At 52.0% G+C, this 21493-nt stretch overlaps 1 protein-coding gene across 1 annotated transcript in view; it reads right to left on the bottom strand.

Moving 5' to 3' along the window:
• Positions 1-822: 822 nt before the first annotated feature.
• The window catches only part of ABCC3 (ATP binding cassette subfamily C member 3), a 45241-nt gene continuing 24570 nt past the window's right edge, over positions 823-21493 (bottom strand). The window contains exons 14-31 of the mRNA XM_081271246.1: positions 21306-21393; positions 20945-21011; positions 20602-20728; positions 20349-20525; positions 18350-18517; positions 17881-18070; positions 16896-17007; positions 16607-16754; positions 16296-16503; positions 15819-16129; positions 14829-15028; positions 14567-14693; positions 12919-13020; positions 9465-9611; positions 9126-9284; positions 8377-8543; positions 3864-4058; positions 823-1383 (exon numbers count right to left, since the gene is read on the bottom strand). Of these exons, the coding sequence (XP_081127372.1) occupies positions 1275-1383; positions 3864-4058; positions 8377-8543; positions 9126-9284; positions 9465-9611; positions 12919-13020; positions 14567-14693; positions 14829-15028; positions 15819-16129; positions 16296-16503; positions 16607-16754; positions 16896-17007; positions 17881-18070; positions 18350-18517; positions 20349-20525; positions 20602-20728; positions 20945-21011; positions 21306-21393 (2802 nt within the window). The 3' untranslated portion in view covers positions 823-1274. The remainder of the gene's footprint in view (positions 1384-3863; positions 4059-8376; positions 8544-9125; positions 9285-9464; positions 9612-12918; positions 13021-14566; positions 14694-14828; positions 15029-15818; positions 16130-16295; positions 16504-16606; positions 16755-16895; positions 17008-17880; positions 18071-18349; positions 18518-20348; positions 20526-20601; positions 20729-20944; positions 21012-21305; positions 21394-21493) is intronic.

Raw genomic sequence — 21493 nt, forward strand, 5'->3', positions numbered from 1 at the left:
GAGCACACAGGAAAACCAGATCAAAGGAGCCATCTCCCTATCTACCGCAACCACTTAGGGAGGGGAAAGGAAAACAACCATCACCCATAGCCAGTCACATTACAAAGAATGAAGGTATAGGAAATGAGAGGGAGACCAAAGGGAACAGAAAGCTGAGGAAAACAACCAAGAGATGATCCATCCTAAATATCAGTCCTGGTAGCAGGTGGGCTCTGACCTGCAGAAAATGAACTTGCTCAAAAAGTCAATTTTCTGGGCATGGTGGTGCATGCCTATAATCCCAACTACTCCAGAGGCAGAGGCACAAAGATGGAAGGCTTGAGGCCAGCCTAGGAAATCCAATAAGACCTTGTCTCAAAATGAAAAATCAAAAGGACCATGGATGTAGCTCAGCGTTGGGCTAGTGCCTGGCGCTTGCTTGCCCAGCGAGGTTCTGGGTTCAATCCCTACTTCTACTAAATAAAGAAATACAGTGAATTTAATTCACCTCCAGCAATCTCTTTTGCCAGCTCAGGACAGTGGACAATCAGCTCAGAGGGCTGAGGTGCTTTCAGTAGCTTTCCCAAGAGGCCTCCCATCAGGTTTCAGGGCCTTTATTTCTCACCTTTTCAGGGTAACTACTGGCAATTATCCAGTGCCTGTTGGCTGTGAAGACAGGATTTCCAGCCAAAAGCTTTGGACCTGAAGTTTTCAGATAACTGCAGCCACGTAGATGTGTATGAAGTCCTTCTCCCCATTCCTCTCAAAGGCTCTAGCCCCTAACCTGAGGACAGGCAGAGAAAGGTGACACCAGGGCATTGCTGTTGCATGTTGCTAGGCACATAGCTTTATTTCATCAGTACTCCATTTTCAATGGATTCAGGCAGCACTGGGAGTACAGGACTCAGTTCCTAGGACAGCCTGACCTGGCAGTCCTCTGTTCCATGAGGAAAAAGCCTTACTAAAAAAATCCGTGAGATCACAAAAAATGAGAGGCAGGAGGGAGGCCATCCTAAGAAATGATTGTTTAAAAACAGTGCAGTGTGGAAATAATGCTAGATTGGGACTCAGGAGATCCAGGACCTAGTCTGGGCTGTTTCAAACCAGCCATGACCTCGGGCCTGCCCTTCTGCTCTCAGGCCTCCCTCACGTTAAGCCTGGTTATTCCACGGGGCACTCAACAGAGGCACAATATCACAAGTGCCCCCACCATTTGCTATCAAGTTCATCCTGCAGACACGTGGTGCGTCGTTTCCCTTCCAGAAAAGACCAGGTGGAAATGCCAGGAATATATTTCAGGCAAGTCCCGCATCTTTGGCCATCCCATAGAAGATGCCTTTAGCTGCAATGAGGTTGGTTGGAGAATCAAATTCAGCTACTACCCCTTTGTCCAGGACCAGGACCCTAGTCAAAAAAGGAAAAAGAAGTAGTCAGGTCATCAGCCTAGAGCTGGCCAGACTCCAACCCTGCCCTTCTGGGTACTACTCAGGCCCCGCAGTGACATGGCAGCCCACCCACTTCAGTCAGCCCACCCAACACAGCCACTGCACCACATGTGCACGCCATCGGGTCTGGTTATTTTAGCTCTCCTGGCAAATGAAGCAGTTTGTGGGATCAAACACAAGATCCTATTCATCTCTGCTAGTCTGCGTTCTGAAAACCTTCCCTAATGAGCCCTTCCCCTGGTCGGGGTCACGGAACTTCAGCAGGCTGTGAGCAGGGAGCCATGGGCCTGCGCGCTGCCCCCCCCCCCCCTGCATATCCATCTGCTTTGTACCAGTTTACAAAGGCACACGGCGGGAAACCTGCTGCAGTGAGGCTTGACACTGGAATCTGGGACTTGGCTGCAAACCTGGCCCCACCCTCCACTCCCACCCCCACTGTCAGGCCCAAATCTGGGGTGAGAGTCTCCTACCAACCACACAGGCGCTCCACCTGGTGCAAGGCCAAGGGCTTGCCACCAGCGCCAGTGTGAGTATGAGGGGAAAGGGCCCTCCCAAGCCCACAGAGACCATCCTCGGTGGGAGGGGGCTGGCTACTTTCTATTTCCCAACTGCTGGGCTCCCAGAACTGCGTCCTGAGAAGGAGTGCCTCTGTGTGCATCACTGGCTGGCCTCCCTCCGAACTGGAGATCAGCAGATTGCCCATTCCAAACGAAAGCCTCCAGCGGCTTCTCCTGGCTCCTCGGGCAAGGACCACATGCATTCCTGTGGTCCTGGGCAGCTCACAGGGACCTGTTCCTCTTTTCCCCTCTGCCCTTCAGCCTCACACGCCTCCTGCCTGTGTCCCAGTGTGTGTGGCATGTGCTGCATCCTTTGAAATTTTCAGCTCCCTCCCTTCCTCATCTCCCCAGCCTCACTCTATTCATCCTCTGGGGCTGGGCTGGTGCTGCCCTTCCCTCAGAGAAAGTGCCCTGGCCGCCCTGGGTGGCTAGGCTTCCTCTGGTCGACACATACCGACCCCTGCTTCCTTCTCGGGGGCTCTAATTACAGGTTCTGAAGCAGGCTCTGTGGTTCATTTCTGCCTCTGCTCTGCTAGAATGAATGAACTTGAAACCCTACGGTGGGGCCCAGCCTCCCACCCCGGGGGTGCTGGGGAATGAACCAGTTTTGGTTAGGCCTGGCCACAGATGGCTCCACCAGCCCTGCTGTTGGCTCCCCCCACCCTGGGCCAAGTGCGTCCTGCCCACCTTCCCTTCTCCCCCAGCGCGTGGGGACAGGCTGGGGATGGAACAGGCAGAATGTAGCATCAGGTATTCTTAGTTGGGCTCCCAAGACCCCGCTGGCTGTGTGGACACCCAAGAGAAGGTCTGGGTCTGACCCGCAGCCCTGATCCCGGTGCCCTCCCCTCCTTCCTGAGTGACTGAAGGCTGTGGATGCAGCCCCCCTCCCCCCACCATACTCAGTCCAGACTTGTTTGGCTTCCAGCCTCCTCTTGCCTCTCAGAGCTCCCGCCTCTGTAGGGAGCCCAGCCTCCAGGCCTCACTTCCATGAGGTTTCTTAGTCACCAGCCCCCTCCCCTGTCCTCCAGTACCTTACCTTGACATTGAGCACAATGAGAGACAAGGTCATATTTTTTTCCTTCTGCCAAGTGGCCTGCTTTCCCAAGGAAGCCAAAAAATTCTGAGGGCGATGCCCTGTCCCTCTTCCTTTGAGGGACTAATGCTAAGCAGAATTATAATAAGTGAACTGTAAGGGGCTTGGGAGCAAACTGACATTTCCCAGAGTCGCCTGCAGTCTAAACACGTTTCATTGACTCCTTACAATAATCCTGAAAGACACTATCATTTCCATTTGAAAGAGATTCAGAGAGGCTTTGTAAATTACTCAAGGTCACACAGCAGTCAGTAGCAATCCTCACCACAAGGCATCAGCTCCTCTGGAAGCTGTGAGGGCCAGGCACCAAGCAGGGACCCCAGGCATCACATGCCTCCTAAGCTACCTTCTCATCTGTAGCTCAGTGTAATAACCTCATTGTAGGCTGGTAATGAGGTGCAAGCCCTCTGTCAAGGGGCTTGAAAGCCACGCATGCAGTCAGCTTGGGATTCCATTCCCTTACCTCACCCCATTAACAGGCAAGGGGCTAGAGGTGGCCTATGCAAATCCCCAATGCCTGAGGAGCCCCAGGGCCTTCCCCACAGGTTGGTCACTTCAAAGCATCCCCTGTGCCTTAGAATACATCACTGCGCCCCGCTTCCCTGAGCCTAGGTAACCCTACTCTGTTCTTCCCCTTGTCCATGTCTTGGGTAGCCCTGCTCTGTCCCCCACGTCCAAGCTAAGCCCAGGAGCTCTCCCATGCCCAGATCCCCAGCCTGCCCTCCTGCAGGATGCCCTAGGCAATGCCCCTCCCCTAGCTCCCCCGCTGCTCAGGTTTCCTTGTGTCACCTCGTATAGTCCAGGATTGTGTTGAGCCGGTGTGCAATGGTCAGCACAGTGTAGGTGTCAAACTGGGTGCGGATGGTGGCCTGGATAAGGTCATCGGTCTCCAGGTCAACAGCAGCCGTGGCCTCGTCCAACACCAGGATGCGGCTCTTGCGGAGTAAGGCTCGGGCCAGGCACACGAGCTGCCTCTGGCCAATGCTGGGGAGAGGGAAGGTGGGCGTTGCCAGCTGCGTGTCCCCCCCCCCTCCCCGCTGCACTGGGACTTGCTCCCAGACCTGTTTCCGTCTCCACTCCTTCTCCACAACCCAGGACGGGCTTCCTATCTAGTCTCTCCCATTTCTGCCACAGCCTAGCCCTCCTAAAAGCAGAGCAGAGGTCTGGACAGGCCGGGATTATGAGTGGCCTTGAGAGTAGACAGTGCTAACATCACTGTGAGATCTCTGGTCCATTCTTGGGACTCTTTCTGGGTTTTCTTTCCCATCCTCATCCTCAATGAGGCCCACAATACTTCTCTGCTTTACTCTATCAGTCATTTACACCTTAGTAAGAACATGCATGTTTTGTTCTTCCGAGATATTCGTATATAAGTCATAATATGCATATTGCTGAGTTTACTATTATACAAGTCAAGCAATCATCTCCCACTCCCCATCTCCCAGGGCTCCATTTTGGAGACAGGCAAGGGGCAGGGCCTTTGGGGAAGAACCTGGGGATTCCGGGTGTTGGTTCACTGGGGGCCAGGAAGGGCGGCCAATGCAGACCTTTGTCCAACCTCCTGCCTTGGAAGCCAGAGCCAGTAGACAAAGCAAGGCTGTGTTCCCAGCCACAGAGGCCATAGCACCCCCACATCCAAGGACAAATACCTCAGCCCTTCCCAGAGGGGTGAGTCACCACAGCCAGAGTGAAGGCCAGGCTCCCTCCCTGGCCCAGTCCCGCAACTAATGAAGGTTTTGGCAGCAAAGTGAGCCGCCAGATAGAACTCGGGGCTGATTTATGGTGGGCTTGGCACAGGGTACAGGTCATACTCAAACTGCCCACAAGCTCAGTGAGGGAGGGAGGAGGGGAACGGATTTCTGTTTCCCATCCTGGTGTGTGGAGGGTAGGGGGATGCTCAGGGCAGAGTGTGGGGGGGGGGTTGGGGGTGGGTGAAGAGGGGGCAGAGCTGGCAGCAAACAGGATAGGAAATTAGACTAGAGACGGCGAGGGGTCAGAGTGTGGAGATCCCAGGCTGCCAGTCACCCCACTGTGGGTTATGTAAATGAAGTTCAGTGGAGATGCACATGTGGTCATAAAGGGCCACTGGGGGGTGTCAGGGAGTCCCACCTGTTGTCTGAGGGAGGTGGCATAATGTAGCAAGGTAAGACTTGGGACAAAAAAAAAAAAAAAAAAAAAACCACTTTCCTTTGTCCCTGCCTCTGGCTAGCTGAGCAGCTTTGGGCAGATAATTTCATTCTGTGGAGCCTGATTTCCGGCCCATAGGACTGCAGTAAAGATTAAACCAGATAGTGGGGCCAGAGGACTTTGAACACAGTTAAACTCTGAGCAAACGTAAATGTTTTTTTGTTTTAACTTCTGAGGTCTGGGGAGAATACATGAGTTCAGACTAAATATAAAAATGAAAATAAAGGGCTGGGGGTGTAGCTCTGCGGTAGAGGCTTGCCTAGGCTGGGTAAGGGCCTGGGTTCTGTCCCCAGCACCACAAAAAAAAAAAAAAAAAAAAAAAAGAAGAAGGGATCAGGGAAAGGAGCAGCAGAGAGAGGAACAGCGACATTCATGTGGTCCCAGCTAAGTGCTTTTCATTTCACTACAATGAATCTGAGAGTGCTCTGTCCAGTGGTAGCTACCGTGTGGCTCTTGGGCACTTTAACTGTGGCTAGTCGGAACTGAGAGGTGCTGTGAGGAAGAGTAAAATACAGGATCTCAAAATTGCATGAAAGAATACAAAATACTGCTGGCAGCTGTGGTGCCTGCCTATCATTCCAGGCTGAGGCCGGAGGAACACAAGTTCAAGACCAGCCTCAACAATAGAGGGAGACCCTTAATACTTAGGGAGACCCTGTCTCCAAAATTAAAATGCAAAATGGGCTGGGGGTGTAGCTCAGTGGTAGCAGTCCTGAGTCCAATCCTCAGTACTGAAAAAAAAAAAAAAAAAAAGGAAGAAAGAAAGAAAAAATACGAAATATCCCTAATAACTTTTTGTTTGTTTGTTTTGGGTGGTGCTAGGGATTGAACCAGGGCCTTGTGCATGTAAGGCAAGCACTCTATCAACTAAGCTAGATCCCCAGCCCCCTAATAACTTTTATATATGGATGACAGGTTAAAATAATAATATTTTAGATACATTGGGCTAGTTAAAATATTAAAATTTATTTTACTTGTTTATTTTCCCTGATTTTATTGTTTATGTGTTTTTGAAGAGACAGGGTCTTACAATGTTGCCCAAACTGGTCTTGAGCTCCTGGGCTCCAGCCATCATCCTGCCTTAGCCTCCCAAGTGCAGGGACCCACTATTGGCCATCATGCCCAGCCCTTTTTTATTATTTTCTTTCTTTATTTTTTGGTACTAGGGATTGAACCCAGGGGTGCCTTATCACGGAGCTATATCCCCAGGCCTTTTTAGTTTTTATTTTGAAACAAGATCTCACTAAATTGCTGAGGCTGAACTTGCCATCCTCCTGCCTTAGCCTCCCATGTCACTGGGATTATAGGTGTGCACCATCATGCCCAGCTCAACCCTTTTTTAAAAAACGTGACTACTAGGGGCTGGGGTTGTGGCTCAGTGGTAGAGCACTTGCCTTGTATGCACGAGGCCCTGGGTTCAATCCTCAGCACCACATAAAAATAAATAAATAAAATAAAGATTTTTTTTTTAAATGTGACTACTAGAAAAGAATTTTTTTTCAGTACTGGGGACTGAACCCAGGGCCTCACAAATGAAAGGGAAGGACTCTACCACTGAGCTACATCCTAGCCCTTTTCATTTTTTATCTTGAGACAGAGTCTCACTAAATTGCCCAGGTTGGCTTTAAAACTTTCAATCCTGCCTCAGCCTCCAGAGTAACTGGGATTATAGGTTATTATAGGTTATTATATAACCAGATAGAAAAAAAATTTCTTATGTGTATTTGACTCACATTGTAATTTTATTGGGTAGCACAGTGCTCAGAAGTATGAACGACTACTATTTCTACCACTGAACTACATCCCCAGTCCTTTTTATTATTTTTTTGAGACAGGATTTAAGTTGCCCAGGCTGGCCTCAAATTTGCAATCCTCCTACCTCAGCCTCCTAAGTAGCTGGGATGACAGGCATTTTCCACCACATCTGGCTATTATTCCTATTTATTTACTTATTTATTTATTGGGTATGGGGGATTAAACTCAGGAGCACTTGACCACTGAACCACATCCCCAGCCCTATTTTGTATTTTATTTAGAGACAGGGTTTCCCTGGGTTGCTTAGTGCGCCTTGCTTTTGCTGAGGCTGATTTTGAACTCTAGATCCTCCTGTCTCAGCCTCCTGAGCTGCTGGGATTACAGGCGTGCGTCACTGTGCCAGGTTTATTTTTCCTATTTAATAGTGAAGGGAGGGGCCAGGGTTGTGGCTCAGTGGTAGAGCGCTCGCCTAGCACATTCGAGGTGCTGGGTTTGGTCCTCAGCACCACATAAAAATAAATGAATGAAATAAAGGTATTGTGTCCAACTACGACTAAAAAAATAAAAAAAAAAAAAGAGTGAAGGGAAAGAAGGCACAAAGAAGTTAAGAAACTTGACCAAAATGACACAGCTGGGACAGGGGATATAACTTAATGGTAGTGTTTGCTTAGCATGCCTAAGGCTCTGAGTCCCATCCCACAAAACAAAGAGACAAACAAGCCAAAAAAAAAAAAAAAAAATCACACAGAGAGAACACAAATCTGGGTAGCAAGTCTTTAGACTTGGTAAGAAGAGATTTCTGGTCCTTCCTAATGCACAGGCCGATGGCTGGAGATATAAAACCAGGGACTCTGGAGGGGAGAATCAAGGGGCCAGGAGACCTTACTTTATGTACTTCTGAACTAACTGCATTCATCCTGCAAAGTATCTATGACTTTCCTAAAGCATTGGGGATGTTTCCTGTCACCCACTCCACAGGTTCTATCCTTTCCCAGCTCAAGCTTAGCATGACAACCTCTACAACATGACCCGATAGGATTTTGGAATCTCTCAGAGCTGGTTCAAATTCTAAGCTTATCTTTTCCCAGCTGTGCAACTTTGGCCAAACCGCTTACCCTCTCTGAGCCTGTTTACCTCCCTGTGAAGTGGAATTGGGGACCACCTATGAGGCCTGTGTGAGGTAGTACCCTGTGCCTGGTACCCAGAACATACTCAGTACAAAATAATGCCCCATGCGAGCTTGACTGAGATTAGGAGCAGGGAGGAGAGGGGGAGACTAGCCTGATGCCAGACCTTTCAGCATCTCCAGGGTCCCCCAGGGAGAGCTGTGGTTCCTGACCTGTCCACTCCCCACTCTTACCTGAGATTCTCCCCGCCCTCCGTGCACTCGAAGTCCAGGCCTGCTGGCTGGGCACTCACAAACTTATGCAAGTGGGCCAGCTCCAAAGCTCTCCAAATGTCCTCCTCCGAGTAGTGGCCAAAGGGATCTAGGTTCATACGTAGGGTCCCCGAGAACAGGATAGGGTCCTGAGGGTACAATAAAGTCTCAGAGGGAAGCAGCTCAGGCCCCATGAAGAGGCTGGGACCCCAGGTGCTGGGAAAAGAGAGGGGGTTAGGTGGCAATGTTCTCATTCTGTCCCCAGCCCTCCAGGAGGGAGACCAAGGAGATAAGAAATTGCCTGTAGGAGTGATAAAACCTCAGCTTTGCCACTCACTAAGTCCTTCGCTAAAGCAGGGACCGAGTCACTAATCTGACTGCAAAGTGTCCAGTTGGCAGAAAAAAAACAAAACAAAACAAAACAGAGAAACCAGAAAAAGTGAAATGTCAATCAGAGCTATGCAACCAGGACCCCAGATGGAACACCTCAGAGATGGGGTGCTTGCAGGGGTCCTGTGGTCCTTCCTGATTCGCCGGCCCAGCAGGTCAAAGGCAGGGCTCAACTGGGGCGGGGGATGCCTGACCCTTGCAGACCTGTGACTGTGGGGCTCCATGGTGACCCCGCTCCTTCTCTCCTACCAGCCTCCATTCTGGGTCCTCTCCCACAGAACAGGGGTGGGGCTGGCTCCCAGGGTGGCCGGCAGTGTGGCCACTCCCTGGCGGGCTCCTACCTGCGGGATGATGGTCAGCTGAGAACGCAGGTCATGAAGGCCCATGTTTGCCACGTTGAGGCCGTCGATGAGGATCTCACCCTCTGCGGCCTCCAGGATTCGGAACAGGGAGAGGGTCATGGATGATTTGCCAGCCCCAGTACGGCCTACGATGCCCACCTGCAGGGGTGAGAACAGCTGTCAAGGGGAGGCTGAGAGGTCACAGGCCATCCCCCGTCTCCCAGCTGCCCTGCTGCTGTGGGACCAGAGCGCTGGCCCTCTTGGAGACCGGTCCTCCCGCAAGGGCAGTAACAGCCTCCCCAGGCACAAGCGCACGCCCAGTCCCCTGGGCCTCGGTACCTTCTCGCCCCCTTTCACGCGCAGACTCAAGTTCTTCAGCACCAGCTCCAGGCCTGGGCGGTACCGCACAGAATAGTTCCGGAACTCCACTTCCCCCTTCAGGGGCCAGCCTTCAGGAGGACGGCTGCCCTCCACCACCCAGGGGGCCTGGCGGGGCAGCATAGGCCTTCTCATTAAGGTGGCATCTTTCCCCAACTTGCCCTCTTCCTGGCTCCTCAGTCCTCTCCCTCCCAAGGCCGCTCAGTCCTCACTCACTGGGGTCTCTGGAAGGGGCCCAGTGACTGTGTGTGTGTGTGTGTGTGTGTGTGTGTGTGTGTAAATGTGTGTGAGAGTGTGTGTGTGTGTGTGTGGGGTGCAGCTGATGGAACCCAGGGCCTCCTACACACTGGGCCAGTGCTCTTCCACTGAGCCACACCCTGGCCCCCTCCCTCTGACTCTAACTCTCCGCAGAGCCACCTGGAGGTCCCATCAGCCTCAAGATTCACCTTCCTGAGGTACCCTCCTTGCCGGCCCTAGCTCTTCCTGTCTGGCTTCTAATCCATTCATTACTATTAAGAGGCAGTGACACATGGTGATCCCAAGAAGACCCAGTCCTTGCCCCCAGGAGGCTTACATTCTAGCACCAGAGCCTACAATGGGTTTAAAAAAAAAGCAAGTTTGTGTAAGGCAAGGAGTGTCTGCTCTGCACAGGATGGTCAGGGGGGCTTCCTGGAGGAAGGGCTAGTTAGTGAAGACTTGGAGGAGGGGAGGGAACATGACAAGTGGATGGGGGCAGGGAGAGGGAACAGCAAGTGCAGCTACCTCCTGGTGTGTTAGAGAACCCAGAGTCAAGAAGTTGCAGGCTGAGGCAGAGGGTGGCCCCATCATTTAGGGCCTGGCAGGCCACTGTCACGACCATGCTATTTTGTATGTTTTTTTGTTTGGTTTTTACCCTGAGTAAGATGCAAAGCTATTAGAGGTCTGTGCTCAGAGCAATGCTGTGACCTGATGTGATTTTAAAGGATCTCTCTGGCAGCTAGAAGGAGAATAGAATGACTCGGTAAAAGATGGTGGTGGTTTTGAGATAGGACTAGCTACATAATTTGAGAGGCCCAGGGCAAAATAAATATAGGGCTTCCTATTAAAAAAATATTAAGAATGTCAATTCAGGGACAGGGGCACAAGCCTGTAATCCCAGTGACCCAGAAGGCTGAGGTAGAGGATCACAAGTTGGAGGCCAGCCTCAGCCATTTGGCAAAGACCCTGAGCAATTTAGTGAGACCTTCTCTCAAAATAATAAATAAATAAATAAATAGATAAATAAATAAATAGGCAGGGGATGTAACTCAGTGGTAAAGTGCCCCTGGTTTCTATTCCTGGTGCCAAAAAAAGAATGTTGAGATGATAACAGCAAAGTATTAAACTCAACTTAAGAGTTTCTAAGCATGGACCCTTCCAGTAATGAGGATTTGATTGACAGCCCAGGCCACACAACTGTGAAACTGGCCTTGCTTGGTAGCATGGAAACCAGATGGTCAGAGGTCAAAAAGCCGAGCAGCAAGTTCCGAAGGCCATCATGAAGATGTCAAAGGAAAGACCAGGCAGCATTGTTTAGTATACAGGCACAGGATCACGTGTACAAACTGGACTGCCGGACGTGAAGAGGGAGATGTGAAGATCCCAAGATGGGATCACTGCCTTACAGAAGGTAGGGCCAGGTGACAGCTTGGGTCACAGAGCCCAGGACCCAGGACCAAGAAGAAGGGCAGGTTGTTGCCCATGGATGTTGCGAAGACTGAACCAGACGAGAGCAGAAAACTATCTCCTAGATGGGATGGAGGGAGGTCACCAGTGAGCCAATTCAGTGGAGCCATGGGGACAGACAACAGACCATGGGAGGAAGTGAGATCCAGGGTAAGGAGTAGAAAGAGCATGTGTCGTTCAGTTTAAAACGAGGTTCACAAGGACGGGGATGTGACTCGGTGGTACAGCGTTTGCCTAGCGTGTGTGAGGCCCTGGGTTACATCGCCACTACCATGAAAAACAGAATAGAAAATGAGCTTGACCACAACAGAGAGCAGAGAACTGGGGCAGCAAGATGCAGGGAAAGGGAGGAAGGGGGAGAGGGAGAGGGAGAGGGAGAGGGAGAGGGAGAGAGAAATGAAGATGGAACAGCACTTTTTTTGCACAGGGATGGGAATCTTCCAACAGAGACAGCAAGACTGACGGCATAAGAGACCGATATGCCACCGAAGAAGTCAAGGCCTCCACCAGCCACGGGAAGAAGCCAAGGGGCTAGACTTTGACTCAGGAAGGGGTAGGGTCTGCTCAAAGAGAGTCAGAGGCTGTGGAGGAAGCAGGGCTGGTCTAAAGTCCTGGAGGCAGGGAGGCCGAGGGAATTCACTAAGTCGTTTTTCTCACCGGTCAGGGGAGGTGGACAGCTGAGCCCAGGGAGGAGGTGTGGTTTGAGGACAGAATGTCAGGAAGAGGTCTTTCTGAAAGTGGGAACGTGCGCTTCCAGAGGAAACAAGGCAGGCATCCCCAGCCGAGGAGGGTGGTTATAAACCTGAAGTAGGAGCAGTGATTTTCTCCAGCTGTGTTCTAGCTGCTCAGTGCAGATATGAAGACAGTGGACAGGTGGGCTCAGCTGGGGGCGGGGTTGTAGGTGAGGACAAAAGAGAGAAGAGAAGGGAGTGGAGACCGTTGGCATTGGTGGAGCATAGACTCTAGGCTGGCCGGGGAGGGAGGAGAGGCTGGAGGAGCTGGTGAACAGAGAGACAACCAGGGGTCATGGGATTGGGGTCCCCAGGCAGGCAGAGTACAGTGACCATGCAGGACTTGGAGCATGTGATCCAGGAGGGATGAGGGGTGGGTGTCTAAAAGTGGCATGCGTGATACCGAGAGCACAGAGACAGACTGGCTTCCAGGCAGACAGAGGTCTGGTGTGTGACCATGGCAGGGGACAGTGAAGAAAAGTCTGGATCCCCTCCCCCATAGTAGAGGACAGCTCCTTTTCTCCATCAAGGATGTTGTCCCACCTCTGCTCCTTTGACCAGGCCAGTCTCTGGCTAGAATGGGCACCTTCCCACTGTCCCACCCTCCCATCTTACCTGGTCTATTGAAACCTACCCAACTTTCAAATCCCAGTTCCCTCTCTGATCACCCTAACTAAAGGATCTGCCCTGTCTTCTTTGGGTGCACCACCCGAGAGCTCTTGTCCACTAAAGAGCTCTGCTGTGTGTCTCACCCCTACCCGGGGACAAGAGTCGGCCGAGGGCACATGTTACCTTGTCCCACTCTGAGCCCTCTTCACCTCCTAGCACAGCCCCCCAGTTGATGACCTATGAGGGTTGGATGGACAGATGAATGAATGAAGAGCCTCCTAAACATGTGGCCTTGATATTCAGGGGGCCACCAGGCTTTCTTCCTCATCTGCTCCAGATTCCCCCGGCCCTGGGCTCCCCCCAACACTCACCTCCATCTCCGTCCTGGAATACTCCTTGACCCTCTCCACGGCCACAATATTAGACTCCAAGTCTGACATCGATCGTATCATCCAGTTCAGAATCGCTGTCACCTGGCCAAAGGGACCGGGTTATGGGAGGGCCCCCATCCTGTCCAGCAATGGCTCTGGGAAGAGTTCAGCCCTTGATCATGCTTCTATCCATGGAATCCTATCCTATCTATGACCCAGATGTGTCCACTGGGGTTCTAATCAGGACTGTGCCTCAGGCGGTGACAATGCAGACCTAGCCAAGGGTCGCCTCAGTGTTTCTTAAACCTTAATAGGTGTAAGACTTCCCAGAGAATCTTGTTAAAATGCAGCTTCTGATTCACTTAGGTCTAGGGTGGGACCTGAGTGTCTTCACTCCTAACAAGCTCCCAGAAGATATTGATGCGGCCAGTCCAGCAGCCCCATTTTGTGCATCAAGGAGTCCTGCTAGATAGGCAGAATGCTGAGCTCCATCCCAGACCTAGTGAATCAGAATGTACATTTTAACAAGATCTCCAGATAATTCGCATACACATTCACGTTCGAGAAGACTGCCCAGTCTAGTTTGCCTTTTGTTTACCGATGCATTCAAGATTCGAGCCACCCGAGGCATCAACAATGTGATCTGCTTTACAAAAATTCCATTTGCAGTTATGTAACCTCTTTGACAATACAGGCTGGTCTCAGGGTGACCTGCTTGACCTCCAGCCCAGGCTCCAGCCACGCAATCTGTCTGATATATGTACAGTTATGGCTCTGTATCACCAGAGGGGTGGTTCCAGGATCCCCTAAAGATACCAACATCCCTAAATGTTCTATGTAAAATGATGTAATAGTATGCCATATGCAACCTACTCACATCATCCTGGACACTTTAAATCATCTCTAGATCATTTATAATACCTAATAAAACGCTTGCATGTCACTTCATTCATATGGATTCAGCGTAGTATTCAGGACATGGCAAATTCAAGTCTTTTTTTTTTTTTTTCATATTTTCTATCTGTAGTTGGTTGAATCTCTGGGTACAAGGAGCCAAGCCAAATTTCTCTACGGGCACGAGAACATGAGGTGTGATGCGGTCTATGCTTCCCTGTGCCCTTGCCTCTGTCAGGTCGACCCGCATCTTGTCCAGACATGGCAAGTTCTGTTTGTCCTTTGGGGCCAAGTTCCAAGATCGTTTCTCCAGCACCCCAGAGCAGATGACTCCTCTGGGCTCTTTTGTTCCTGCTTCCCTGAAGACCTACTCAGCCTGAAGTGCCGTCCCCTGCTGTTGGAAGTCTCTCTTTTTTTTGGAGGGGGGATACTGGGGATGGAACTCAGGGGCACACGACCACTGAGCCACATCCCCAGCCCTATTTTGTATTTGATTTAGAGACAGCATCTCACTGAGTGCCTCTTTTTGCTGAGGCTGGCTTTGACCCTCCTGCCTCAACTTCCCGAGGCAGCACCACATATAGGCGTGCAGCACCACACCCAGCCTGTGGGAGTCTCTTGACCCCTGCGAGCTCACACTCCTTGGGCACGGAACCTGTGACTGTCCCATTATTGAGTAGAGCACTCTGGAGGTGACATTTGTATGCCCTCTGCCCAGTGCTGGTCCTGCCCTGGGACCCAGGCCTTTCCATACCTGTAGGGCATAGGACACTGAAAGTCCCACCAAGCCCGGGTTCAGGCTGTTCCTGCCGATCACCGCGAACAGCGTGGCAAAGAACACCACGCAGTTCCCCACGAACTCCACACGGATGCCCAGCCACCTAGGAGGGTCGGACAGGGAGGAAATGGGCAAGGCAGGAAAGGGTCAGTTTTTCTGATTAGGAGGACAGGGAGGCCAGGACCTCAGGGAGCCCGTGGAAACGCCTGGGGGAGGGGCAGAAGAGGAGGCTTCTGACCGGTTGGAGGCGATGTAGGGGTAGGTGCTCCTCTGGTTGTGGTCCACCTTAGTATCACTGAGGACCTGGAAGTCCTGGCTGCGGCCGTAGGCCCGGATGACACTGGTGCCAGTCACCGTCTCGGAAAAATGGGAGTAGATGGGCGAGCGGCTGATCGATTCCAGCCGCTTCAGTTGCCGGGACGTGGCCACGTAGAGGCGCTGATGGGGAATGCGGGGAGAGCGTGGGGCCAGGGCTATGGTTCCCCAATTCAGCTCCGAAAAAACACAGTTGTTCTTCTAGTTTCTTGTGTCCTCTATCCTTGGAGCCCCAAGATGGCCAGGGCTATACAGGAGATGTCTGAGGCCCTCTGGACCAGAACAGACTGCAGTTCAGATCATGGGCTCCATGCCTGAGGTTGAGCTTCCAGCACCTGCTCTATCACCATCATCAACTGATCACTGAGTAGCAGGACTCAGTGACTGCAGAGCCTTTACAGCCGTATCTGAATGCTAGCAGCTCGTGCATGTTTACACAGGTATAAAAAGCAAAGGACAAAGTGTCTCAACAGTGATTTTTACTGGGGATTGAACCTAGAAGCACTTTATCACTGTGTTATATCCCTAGCTCTTTTTATTTTTTGAGATAGGGTCTTGATAAGTGGCTTAGGGCCTCACAAAGTTGCTGAGGCTGGCCTCAAACTTGGGAGCCTCCTGAGTTCCTGGGATTACAGGCATGCACCACCCCTCCCAGTAACAGTGTTTTATTAAAATACAGTCAACCGCCTGGCACACTGGTGCATACAGGTAATCCCAATGACTCGGGAGGCAGAGGCAGGAGGATCCCAAGTTTGAGGCCAGCCTCAGCAACTTAGTAAGATCCTGTCTCAAAAAGGGCTGGGTGTGTGGCTGAGTGGTAGATGAAGACACTGAATAGCATCCCTAAAACAACCCAGTGACAATCTACTCCTGCTCTACAGCCTGCAAGAGTGTCTTGCCCACCCTCGGGTACCTGTGCAAAAATGTACAGCAGAGCCAGAGGCAGGACGACCACAAGGAAGAGCGGCGTGGTGATGACGATGACCACAAGGGTGGAGAGGGAGTTGAAGACAGTATTGAGCATCTGGAGGATGGAGGGGGCCAGGATCTCATCAATGACGTTGATGTCCTTGGAGAAGCGGTTGAGGATGCGGCCTGAGGGCGTCGTGTCGAAGAAGGACTGGGGCGAGCGCATCTTGTTGTACAGCAGCGCCTCGTGCAGCAGGCTCGCCGCGTGGACGCCGCCCATGGCCATGGTGAAGGCCGCCAGCATCACCAGGAGCCCTGTTGGGGGAGGCAAGGGCCGCTCACTCACCCAGGAGAGCCGGTGGGCACGGAATGGCCAGTGCAGAGACAAGGAGACTCTGAGGCAGGGGCATGGTTTGGGGAGCCAGAGAGCCACAGGAGAGGAGGGGATCCAGGAGCCCCCGCAGGCGCCTCGGCGGTTCACCTTGCAGCATCCCCAAGGTGGCGTAGATGCCCAGCCTCAGGGTGGTGTTGTTCTGTCTGCCTTCCACCGTGGCCTCGTTGGCCCAGGCACTGAGCCACATGTTGGCCCCAACGGCAGCAGCACTTTGGCCCGTATAGAGGATGCAGATAGCGAGTGTGGTCCAGAGCCCCACGGCCTTGGCATAATCCCAGAACACACCTAGCTTCACCTGCAGGGAGAGCCCATGGCAGTAGGGGCGGGATTCCATGCGCTCAGGGACTCGGGCGAGCAGCAGCTCCTCCCCTCCAGCCCTTCCTGCCCTCCCGACTCACTTTGCCAGTCTGGGCCGTCTCCTCCTGGACAAGCACCCCAGTCTTCTTTGCTTCGGTCACCTGTGCTGCCTTCTCTGATTGACTCAGGTGTCTCCGGGGTGCAGCCCGACTCTGGCCCTCCCCTTCTGAAGACATGGTGCTCAGCTCTCTGGATAAAGGCAGGTGGTCAGATCCAGGGAGGAGGCCTCTGACATCCCAGGACAGGGGCCCAGAGTGGGAATGCAGAGAGAACCACCACTGGGCAGGGCTTGGGAGCCCAGCTGCAGCCTTCCAGGGGCTGGGAGCTCACCTCATAAACTGCCTCTGGACCTCATAGGTGACTGGCTCACTGTCTGTCAGGTGCGTGTGGTTGCTGAGTGTGTCATCTATCAGAAGTTCCTCCTCGTCTGCTTGTGGCAAGACTGCAGAGGGTGGGAGGAAATCACAGGGGTTGGCTGCTCATGCTGCAGCCCCTGTATCCCCTAAGCCCGAATGGACAAGCTCAAGGAAGGATGAGGGGGTTTAAAAGGACAACCAGAAAGACCTGGGTTAGCCAACAAGGAGAACTTCCCTCTAGAGACTATGGAGAAGGGGACTCAAATATAAGGGTAAGAAACTTGGGCTCTGGAGTCAGGCTGACTGAGCATAAATTTCCACTTTCGTGAGAAAGGGATCACCGGGGTACCTGGTTCACGGCATCACTGTAGGATTAAGGGAAGGAATGTATGTCTAGGGATTAGCAAGGGGACATAGCACTGGGTGAGTTCTTTAGCCAGGTTGGTTGTACACATGGAGAGTATTCAGGAAAGCCCAGAAAAAGGCCTGTGAACCAGCTGGGTAACAAGATGGGGGTGGGGCATGTTGTGAGCCCAGGGATTCTGTGGGGATTTTTTTTCCCCCATTGACTGCTGTCTCTCAGTGCCTGGACACGGTTCCATAAATCTTGAATGATTTTGCCAAACACTTGCATATTTGCTAAACAACTTATCCCCCAAAACAGGTGTGCCATACATTTAGGACCTGAGTCCACATGCCCTTTGATAGTTGGGAAAACTGAGGCTCTGAGATCTGAGCTGCGAGCTGCTGATCCAAGGCCCCACAGTTAGGGAAGAGGAGGAGGTGGGATGTGGCTGCATCCAGTTCACTTTCCATGTGGTGATGCCCAACACAGACGGCCCAGGTTTCCCAGAACCTCCGTGGTACAACAGTGGGCCAATCCAGAGACACCTGGAGACCCCAGATAGGGGAGATGCAGGGAGGGCACAGGAATCAGGAGGGCCAGGGATGGCAGATACCAATTCTGCTGTCCTCGGGGTGCTCCTGACACTCATAGAGTGCATAGTTGTGGAGGAAGTTGGCAAAAGAGCCGTCGTGTTGCAGTAGGGCTGAGTAGGGGCCCATCTCAGACACCTGCCCGTCAGCTAGCACGATGATGAAGTCTGTCTGGGGCAGGAAGCTGATGCTGTGTGTCACCAGCACCCGAGTCTGCAGAGAAGGCGGCAGCCCTTCAGCCCTTCAGCCCTGGGCACAGGCCACAAAGCACGTGTGAGCTGTCCAAGGAGCATGGACAGTCAGCTCCAGGACTCGCCCCACATTTTCTGCAGCTCGCTCAGTGCTGGGGTACATACCCTCAGGGGTTTCCTGTACTGGCCACCCCACCTTCCTGCTTCTTGGGTCCCACACCTCCAGGTCTCACTCAAACTCCCTCATTCTCTCTTGGGCCCCCGATCTCCCCTGAGCCCCCTGAACCTCCCGTGGCCTCACCTTGCCCGCCAGCACACCTTCTGGCCCGATCACGTGGTCGAAGATGTGTTTGGCCACGTGGGAGTCCACAGCCGACAGTGGATCATCCAGCAGAAAAACATCCGCGTCGCTGTAGACAGCTCGGGCCAAACTGACCCGCTGCCGCTGGCCCCCAGACAGGTTAATGCCCTGGAAGGGGGCAGTGTTGGGAGGCAGGTGCAGGATGGAAGGGGACCAGATAGGCCCAGGGGGGACAGTTCACATAATTTCTGGCTGTTTTTGTGAAGCTGTACAGCCACCAAAGGAGGAGAGGTGGTCTCAGAGTTCCCCCAGGGCAGGTGAGACCATCCTTCTCCTTTGCTTTAACCTGCCTCTCTAGGTGACCGGGCCCCAACCAAGTGTCCTTCAACAGAGGAATGGAAACCCATGAGGTCTATCCATACACTGCACTGTCACCCAGTCCTAAGAAGGAAGGCAACGCTGACACATGCTACAGCACGGGCGGCCCTTGGGGACATGATGCTGGGTGAAATAAGCCAGTCACGCAAGGAGACTGTGTGATTTCCTCACATGACATTCCTAGAGTAGTCCGATGCCTAGAAACACAAGAATGACAGTTGCCAGGGGACTGGGGAGAAGGGAGTAGGGAGTTAGCAATCAAGGGGGACAGATGAGCCATTTCGGCAGGATGAGAGGTTCTGGAGATCGTTGCCTGACAACAAGAATGCACTCCACGCCACTGAACTGCACATTTAGAAAAGTCAAGGTGGCACGTTTTATGTTATGTGTCCTTGACAACAATTGAAAATGAATGAATTAAATTTAAAACAGAAAAACAAAAAAAAATTAGGCCAATGTCCTTTGTTTTGTGGTGCTGGGGATGGAGCTCAGGGGCGCTCTACCATGGAGCCACGTCCCCAGCCCTTTTTATTTGTATATTTATTTGGGGATTGGGGATTGAACTCAGGGGTTCAAAAGCCACATCCTCAGCTTTTTTATTTTTTATTATTATTTTGTTTTGTTTTGTTTTGAGACAGGGTCTCACTAAGTTGCTTAAGGCCTCGCTAAATTGCTGAGGCTGGCCTCCAACTTGGGATCTTCCTGCCTGAGCCTCCTGAGTTGCTGGATTGTAGGTGTGCCCCATCGCACCGGGGCCTGCCGTTTATTTATTTATTTATTTATTTATTTATTTTTTAATTTTTAATTTTTTTAAATTTTATTTTATTTTAATTTTTTTTCTTTTTCCTTTTTTTTATTGGTTGTTTACAACATTACAAAGCTCTTGACATATCATATTTCATACATTAGATTGAAGTGGGTTATGAACTCCCTGTTTTTTTATTTTTTATTTTGAGACAGGATCTAGCTAAATTTCCCAGGCTGGCCTTGAACTTGCAATCTTCCTGTCTCAGCTTCCCCAGTTCCAGGTGTGTGCCTCTGTGCCTGACTCAAGTTTTTGAAAGGGCCAAATCTTTAACTACAACAGTCTTGCCCTATCCCCCACCTCTATTTCCTAACCTCACTCAACCATTCAAACCTGTGTATATTCGTACCTTGCTTTGTTTTTCCCTTTAGCATTATCTATTATACACACTTTTCTTGCTTATTGACTCTTTCCCCACTGGAATGTAAGGTATATGCAGGTAAAGATTTTATTTAGCCTGGTGCATCCACTACTGTATAATACTGCCTGGCACATAGTAGGTGATTAATAAAAATCTGATGAATGAATGAAAAAATGAATGAATAGGTGCCAAGATCCAGCTCCAAAGGGATGCAAACTCCCCTTTAGTCCCCTTCCTATAGTCCTGCACAGGACTTCAGCCTGGCCCCAGGGCAGTCTATGGCTCCCACTTGGTTGGCCTCCCCTGGAGGAGATCTGTTTCCCCATTGCCTGGCACGGGGCTGGAGGTGATGTTACATGAAGGTGTAAATGAATAAATGAATCTGTGGACCTGGGCCGGGCTGAGGTGGGCAGTTCTATATGCTGGCTCCTCGGGGTTGGGAGGGGACCCTGTACCTTCTCTCCGATCTCTGTCTGGTCCCCACCAGGCAGGACCTCCAGGTCTGCTAGCAGAGCACAGGTCTCCAGAGCCTGTTGGTAGCGCTTAGGATCCATGGTTCGGCCAAACAGCACGTTTTCCTGAAGTGTACAGTTCTGGATCCATGCCTGCTGGGGCACGTAGGCCACAGAGCCCTGGCCAGAGAAGTTTGCCTCAGGGTTTGCCCAAGGCCAGGTGCAGCTTCACACCCTCTGCAGGAGTCCCTCTCACCTTCATAGACACTTTGCCTTCCAGCTTCTCCATCTCTCCCAGCAGGGCAGACACCAGGGAGGACTTCCCACAGCCCACTGGCCCCACCACAGCCACCAGTGTCCCTTTCAGGATTTGGATGTCTAGGCTGGGAGGAAGAAGCCCCAATCAGAGGCGGGGATCAGGGTGGATTCCCAGCCTGCCCGCTTCAGACCCAAGCCCTCCTCCTTTCCAGATACCACCCTGGCAAGCCGAGGCTCTTCCTGTGTTCCCCGTCAGAGACAGAGAGGAAAGAGGGTGTGGCTATTGATCGGACCTTCCTCCCACTTCGGGAGGCTTAGAAGAGAGTGGGAGGAGCTGGTACCTGTGCAGGGTAGGGGGCAGGTCCTGGGCCCAGGTGAAGGTGCCATTCTGTATGGTGATGGCGTAGCCTGGGAGAACCAAGGTGGACAGGGTCAGGGAGCCCAGGGAATAAGAAAAGGGGCAGGGAGACTGAGGGGGAGAGGACAGGGGAGGAAACCTGGACTCCTTGGAGGAGGGGCACAAGGGAGAGGTATAGGGAGCCCTGTGGGGAAGAGGAGCAAAGGACCCAGAAGAGGGAGGAGGGGGGGGGGGTGGAAAGCAGATATGCAAAGAGGAAGAAGAAAAGGAGCAAAATTAGGAAGCTTGGAACAAAAGACTAAGGGCTGGTGCAAGGGCAGCCCTGTATTAGGTGATGCCCGGACCTGGGGAGATGGTCTTTCTCTCCACACACTGGGAGTCAAGTTCATCTTGATTCAGGAAACGCTGGATCCGTTTCAGAGACACGCTGGTCTGCAGGAGGCTGTGAGTCAGCCCTCGAGGTTGCTCCTCCCACTTTCCACCCCTCCTCCCCTTGCTCAGTCCCTAATTTCCTGAACCAGACAGGGACCCA

The sequence above is a fragment of the Spermophilus citellus genome, assembly GCF_964194105.1.
Source record: "Spermophilus citellus genome assembly, chromosome: 17".
Taxonomy (NCBI): Eukaryota; Metazoa; Chordata; class Mammalia; order Rodentia; family Sciuridae; genus Spermophilus; species Spermophilus citellus.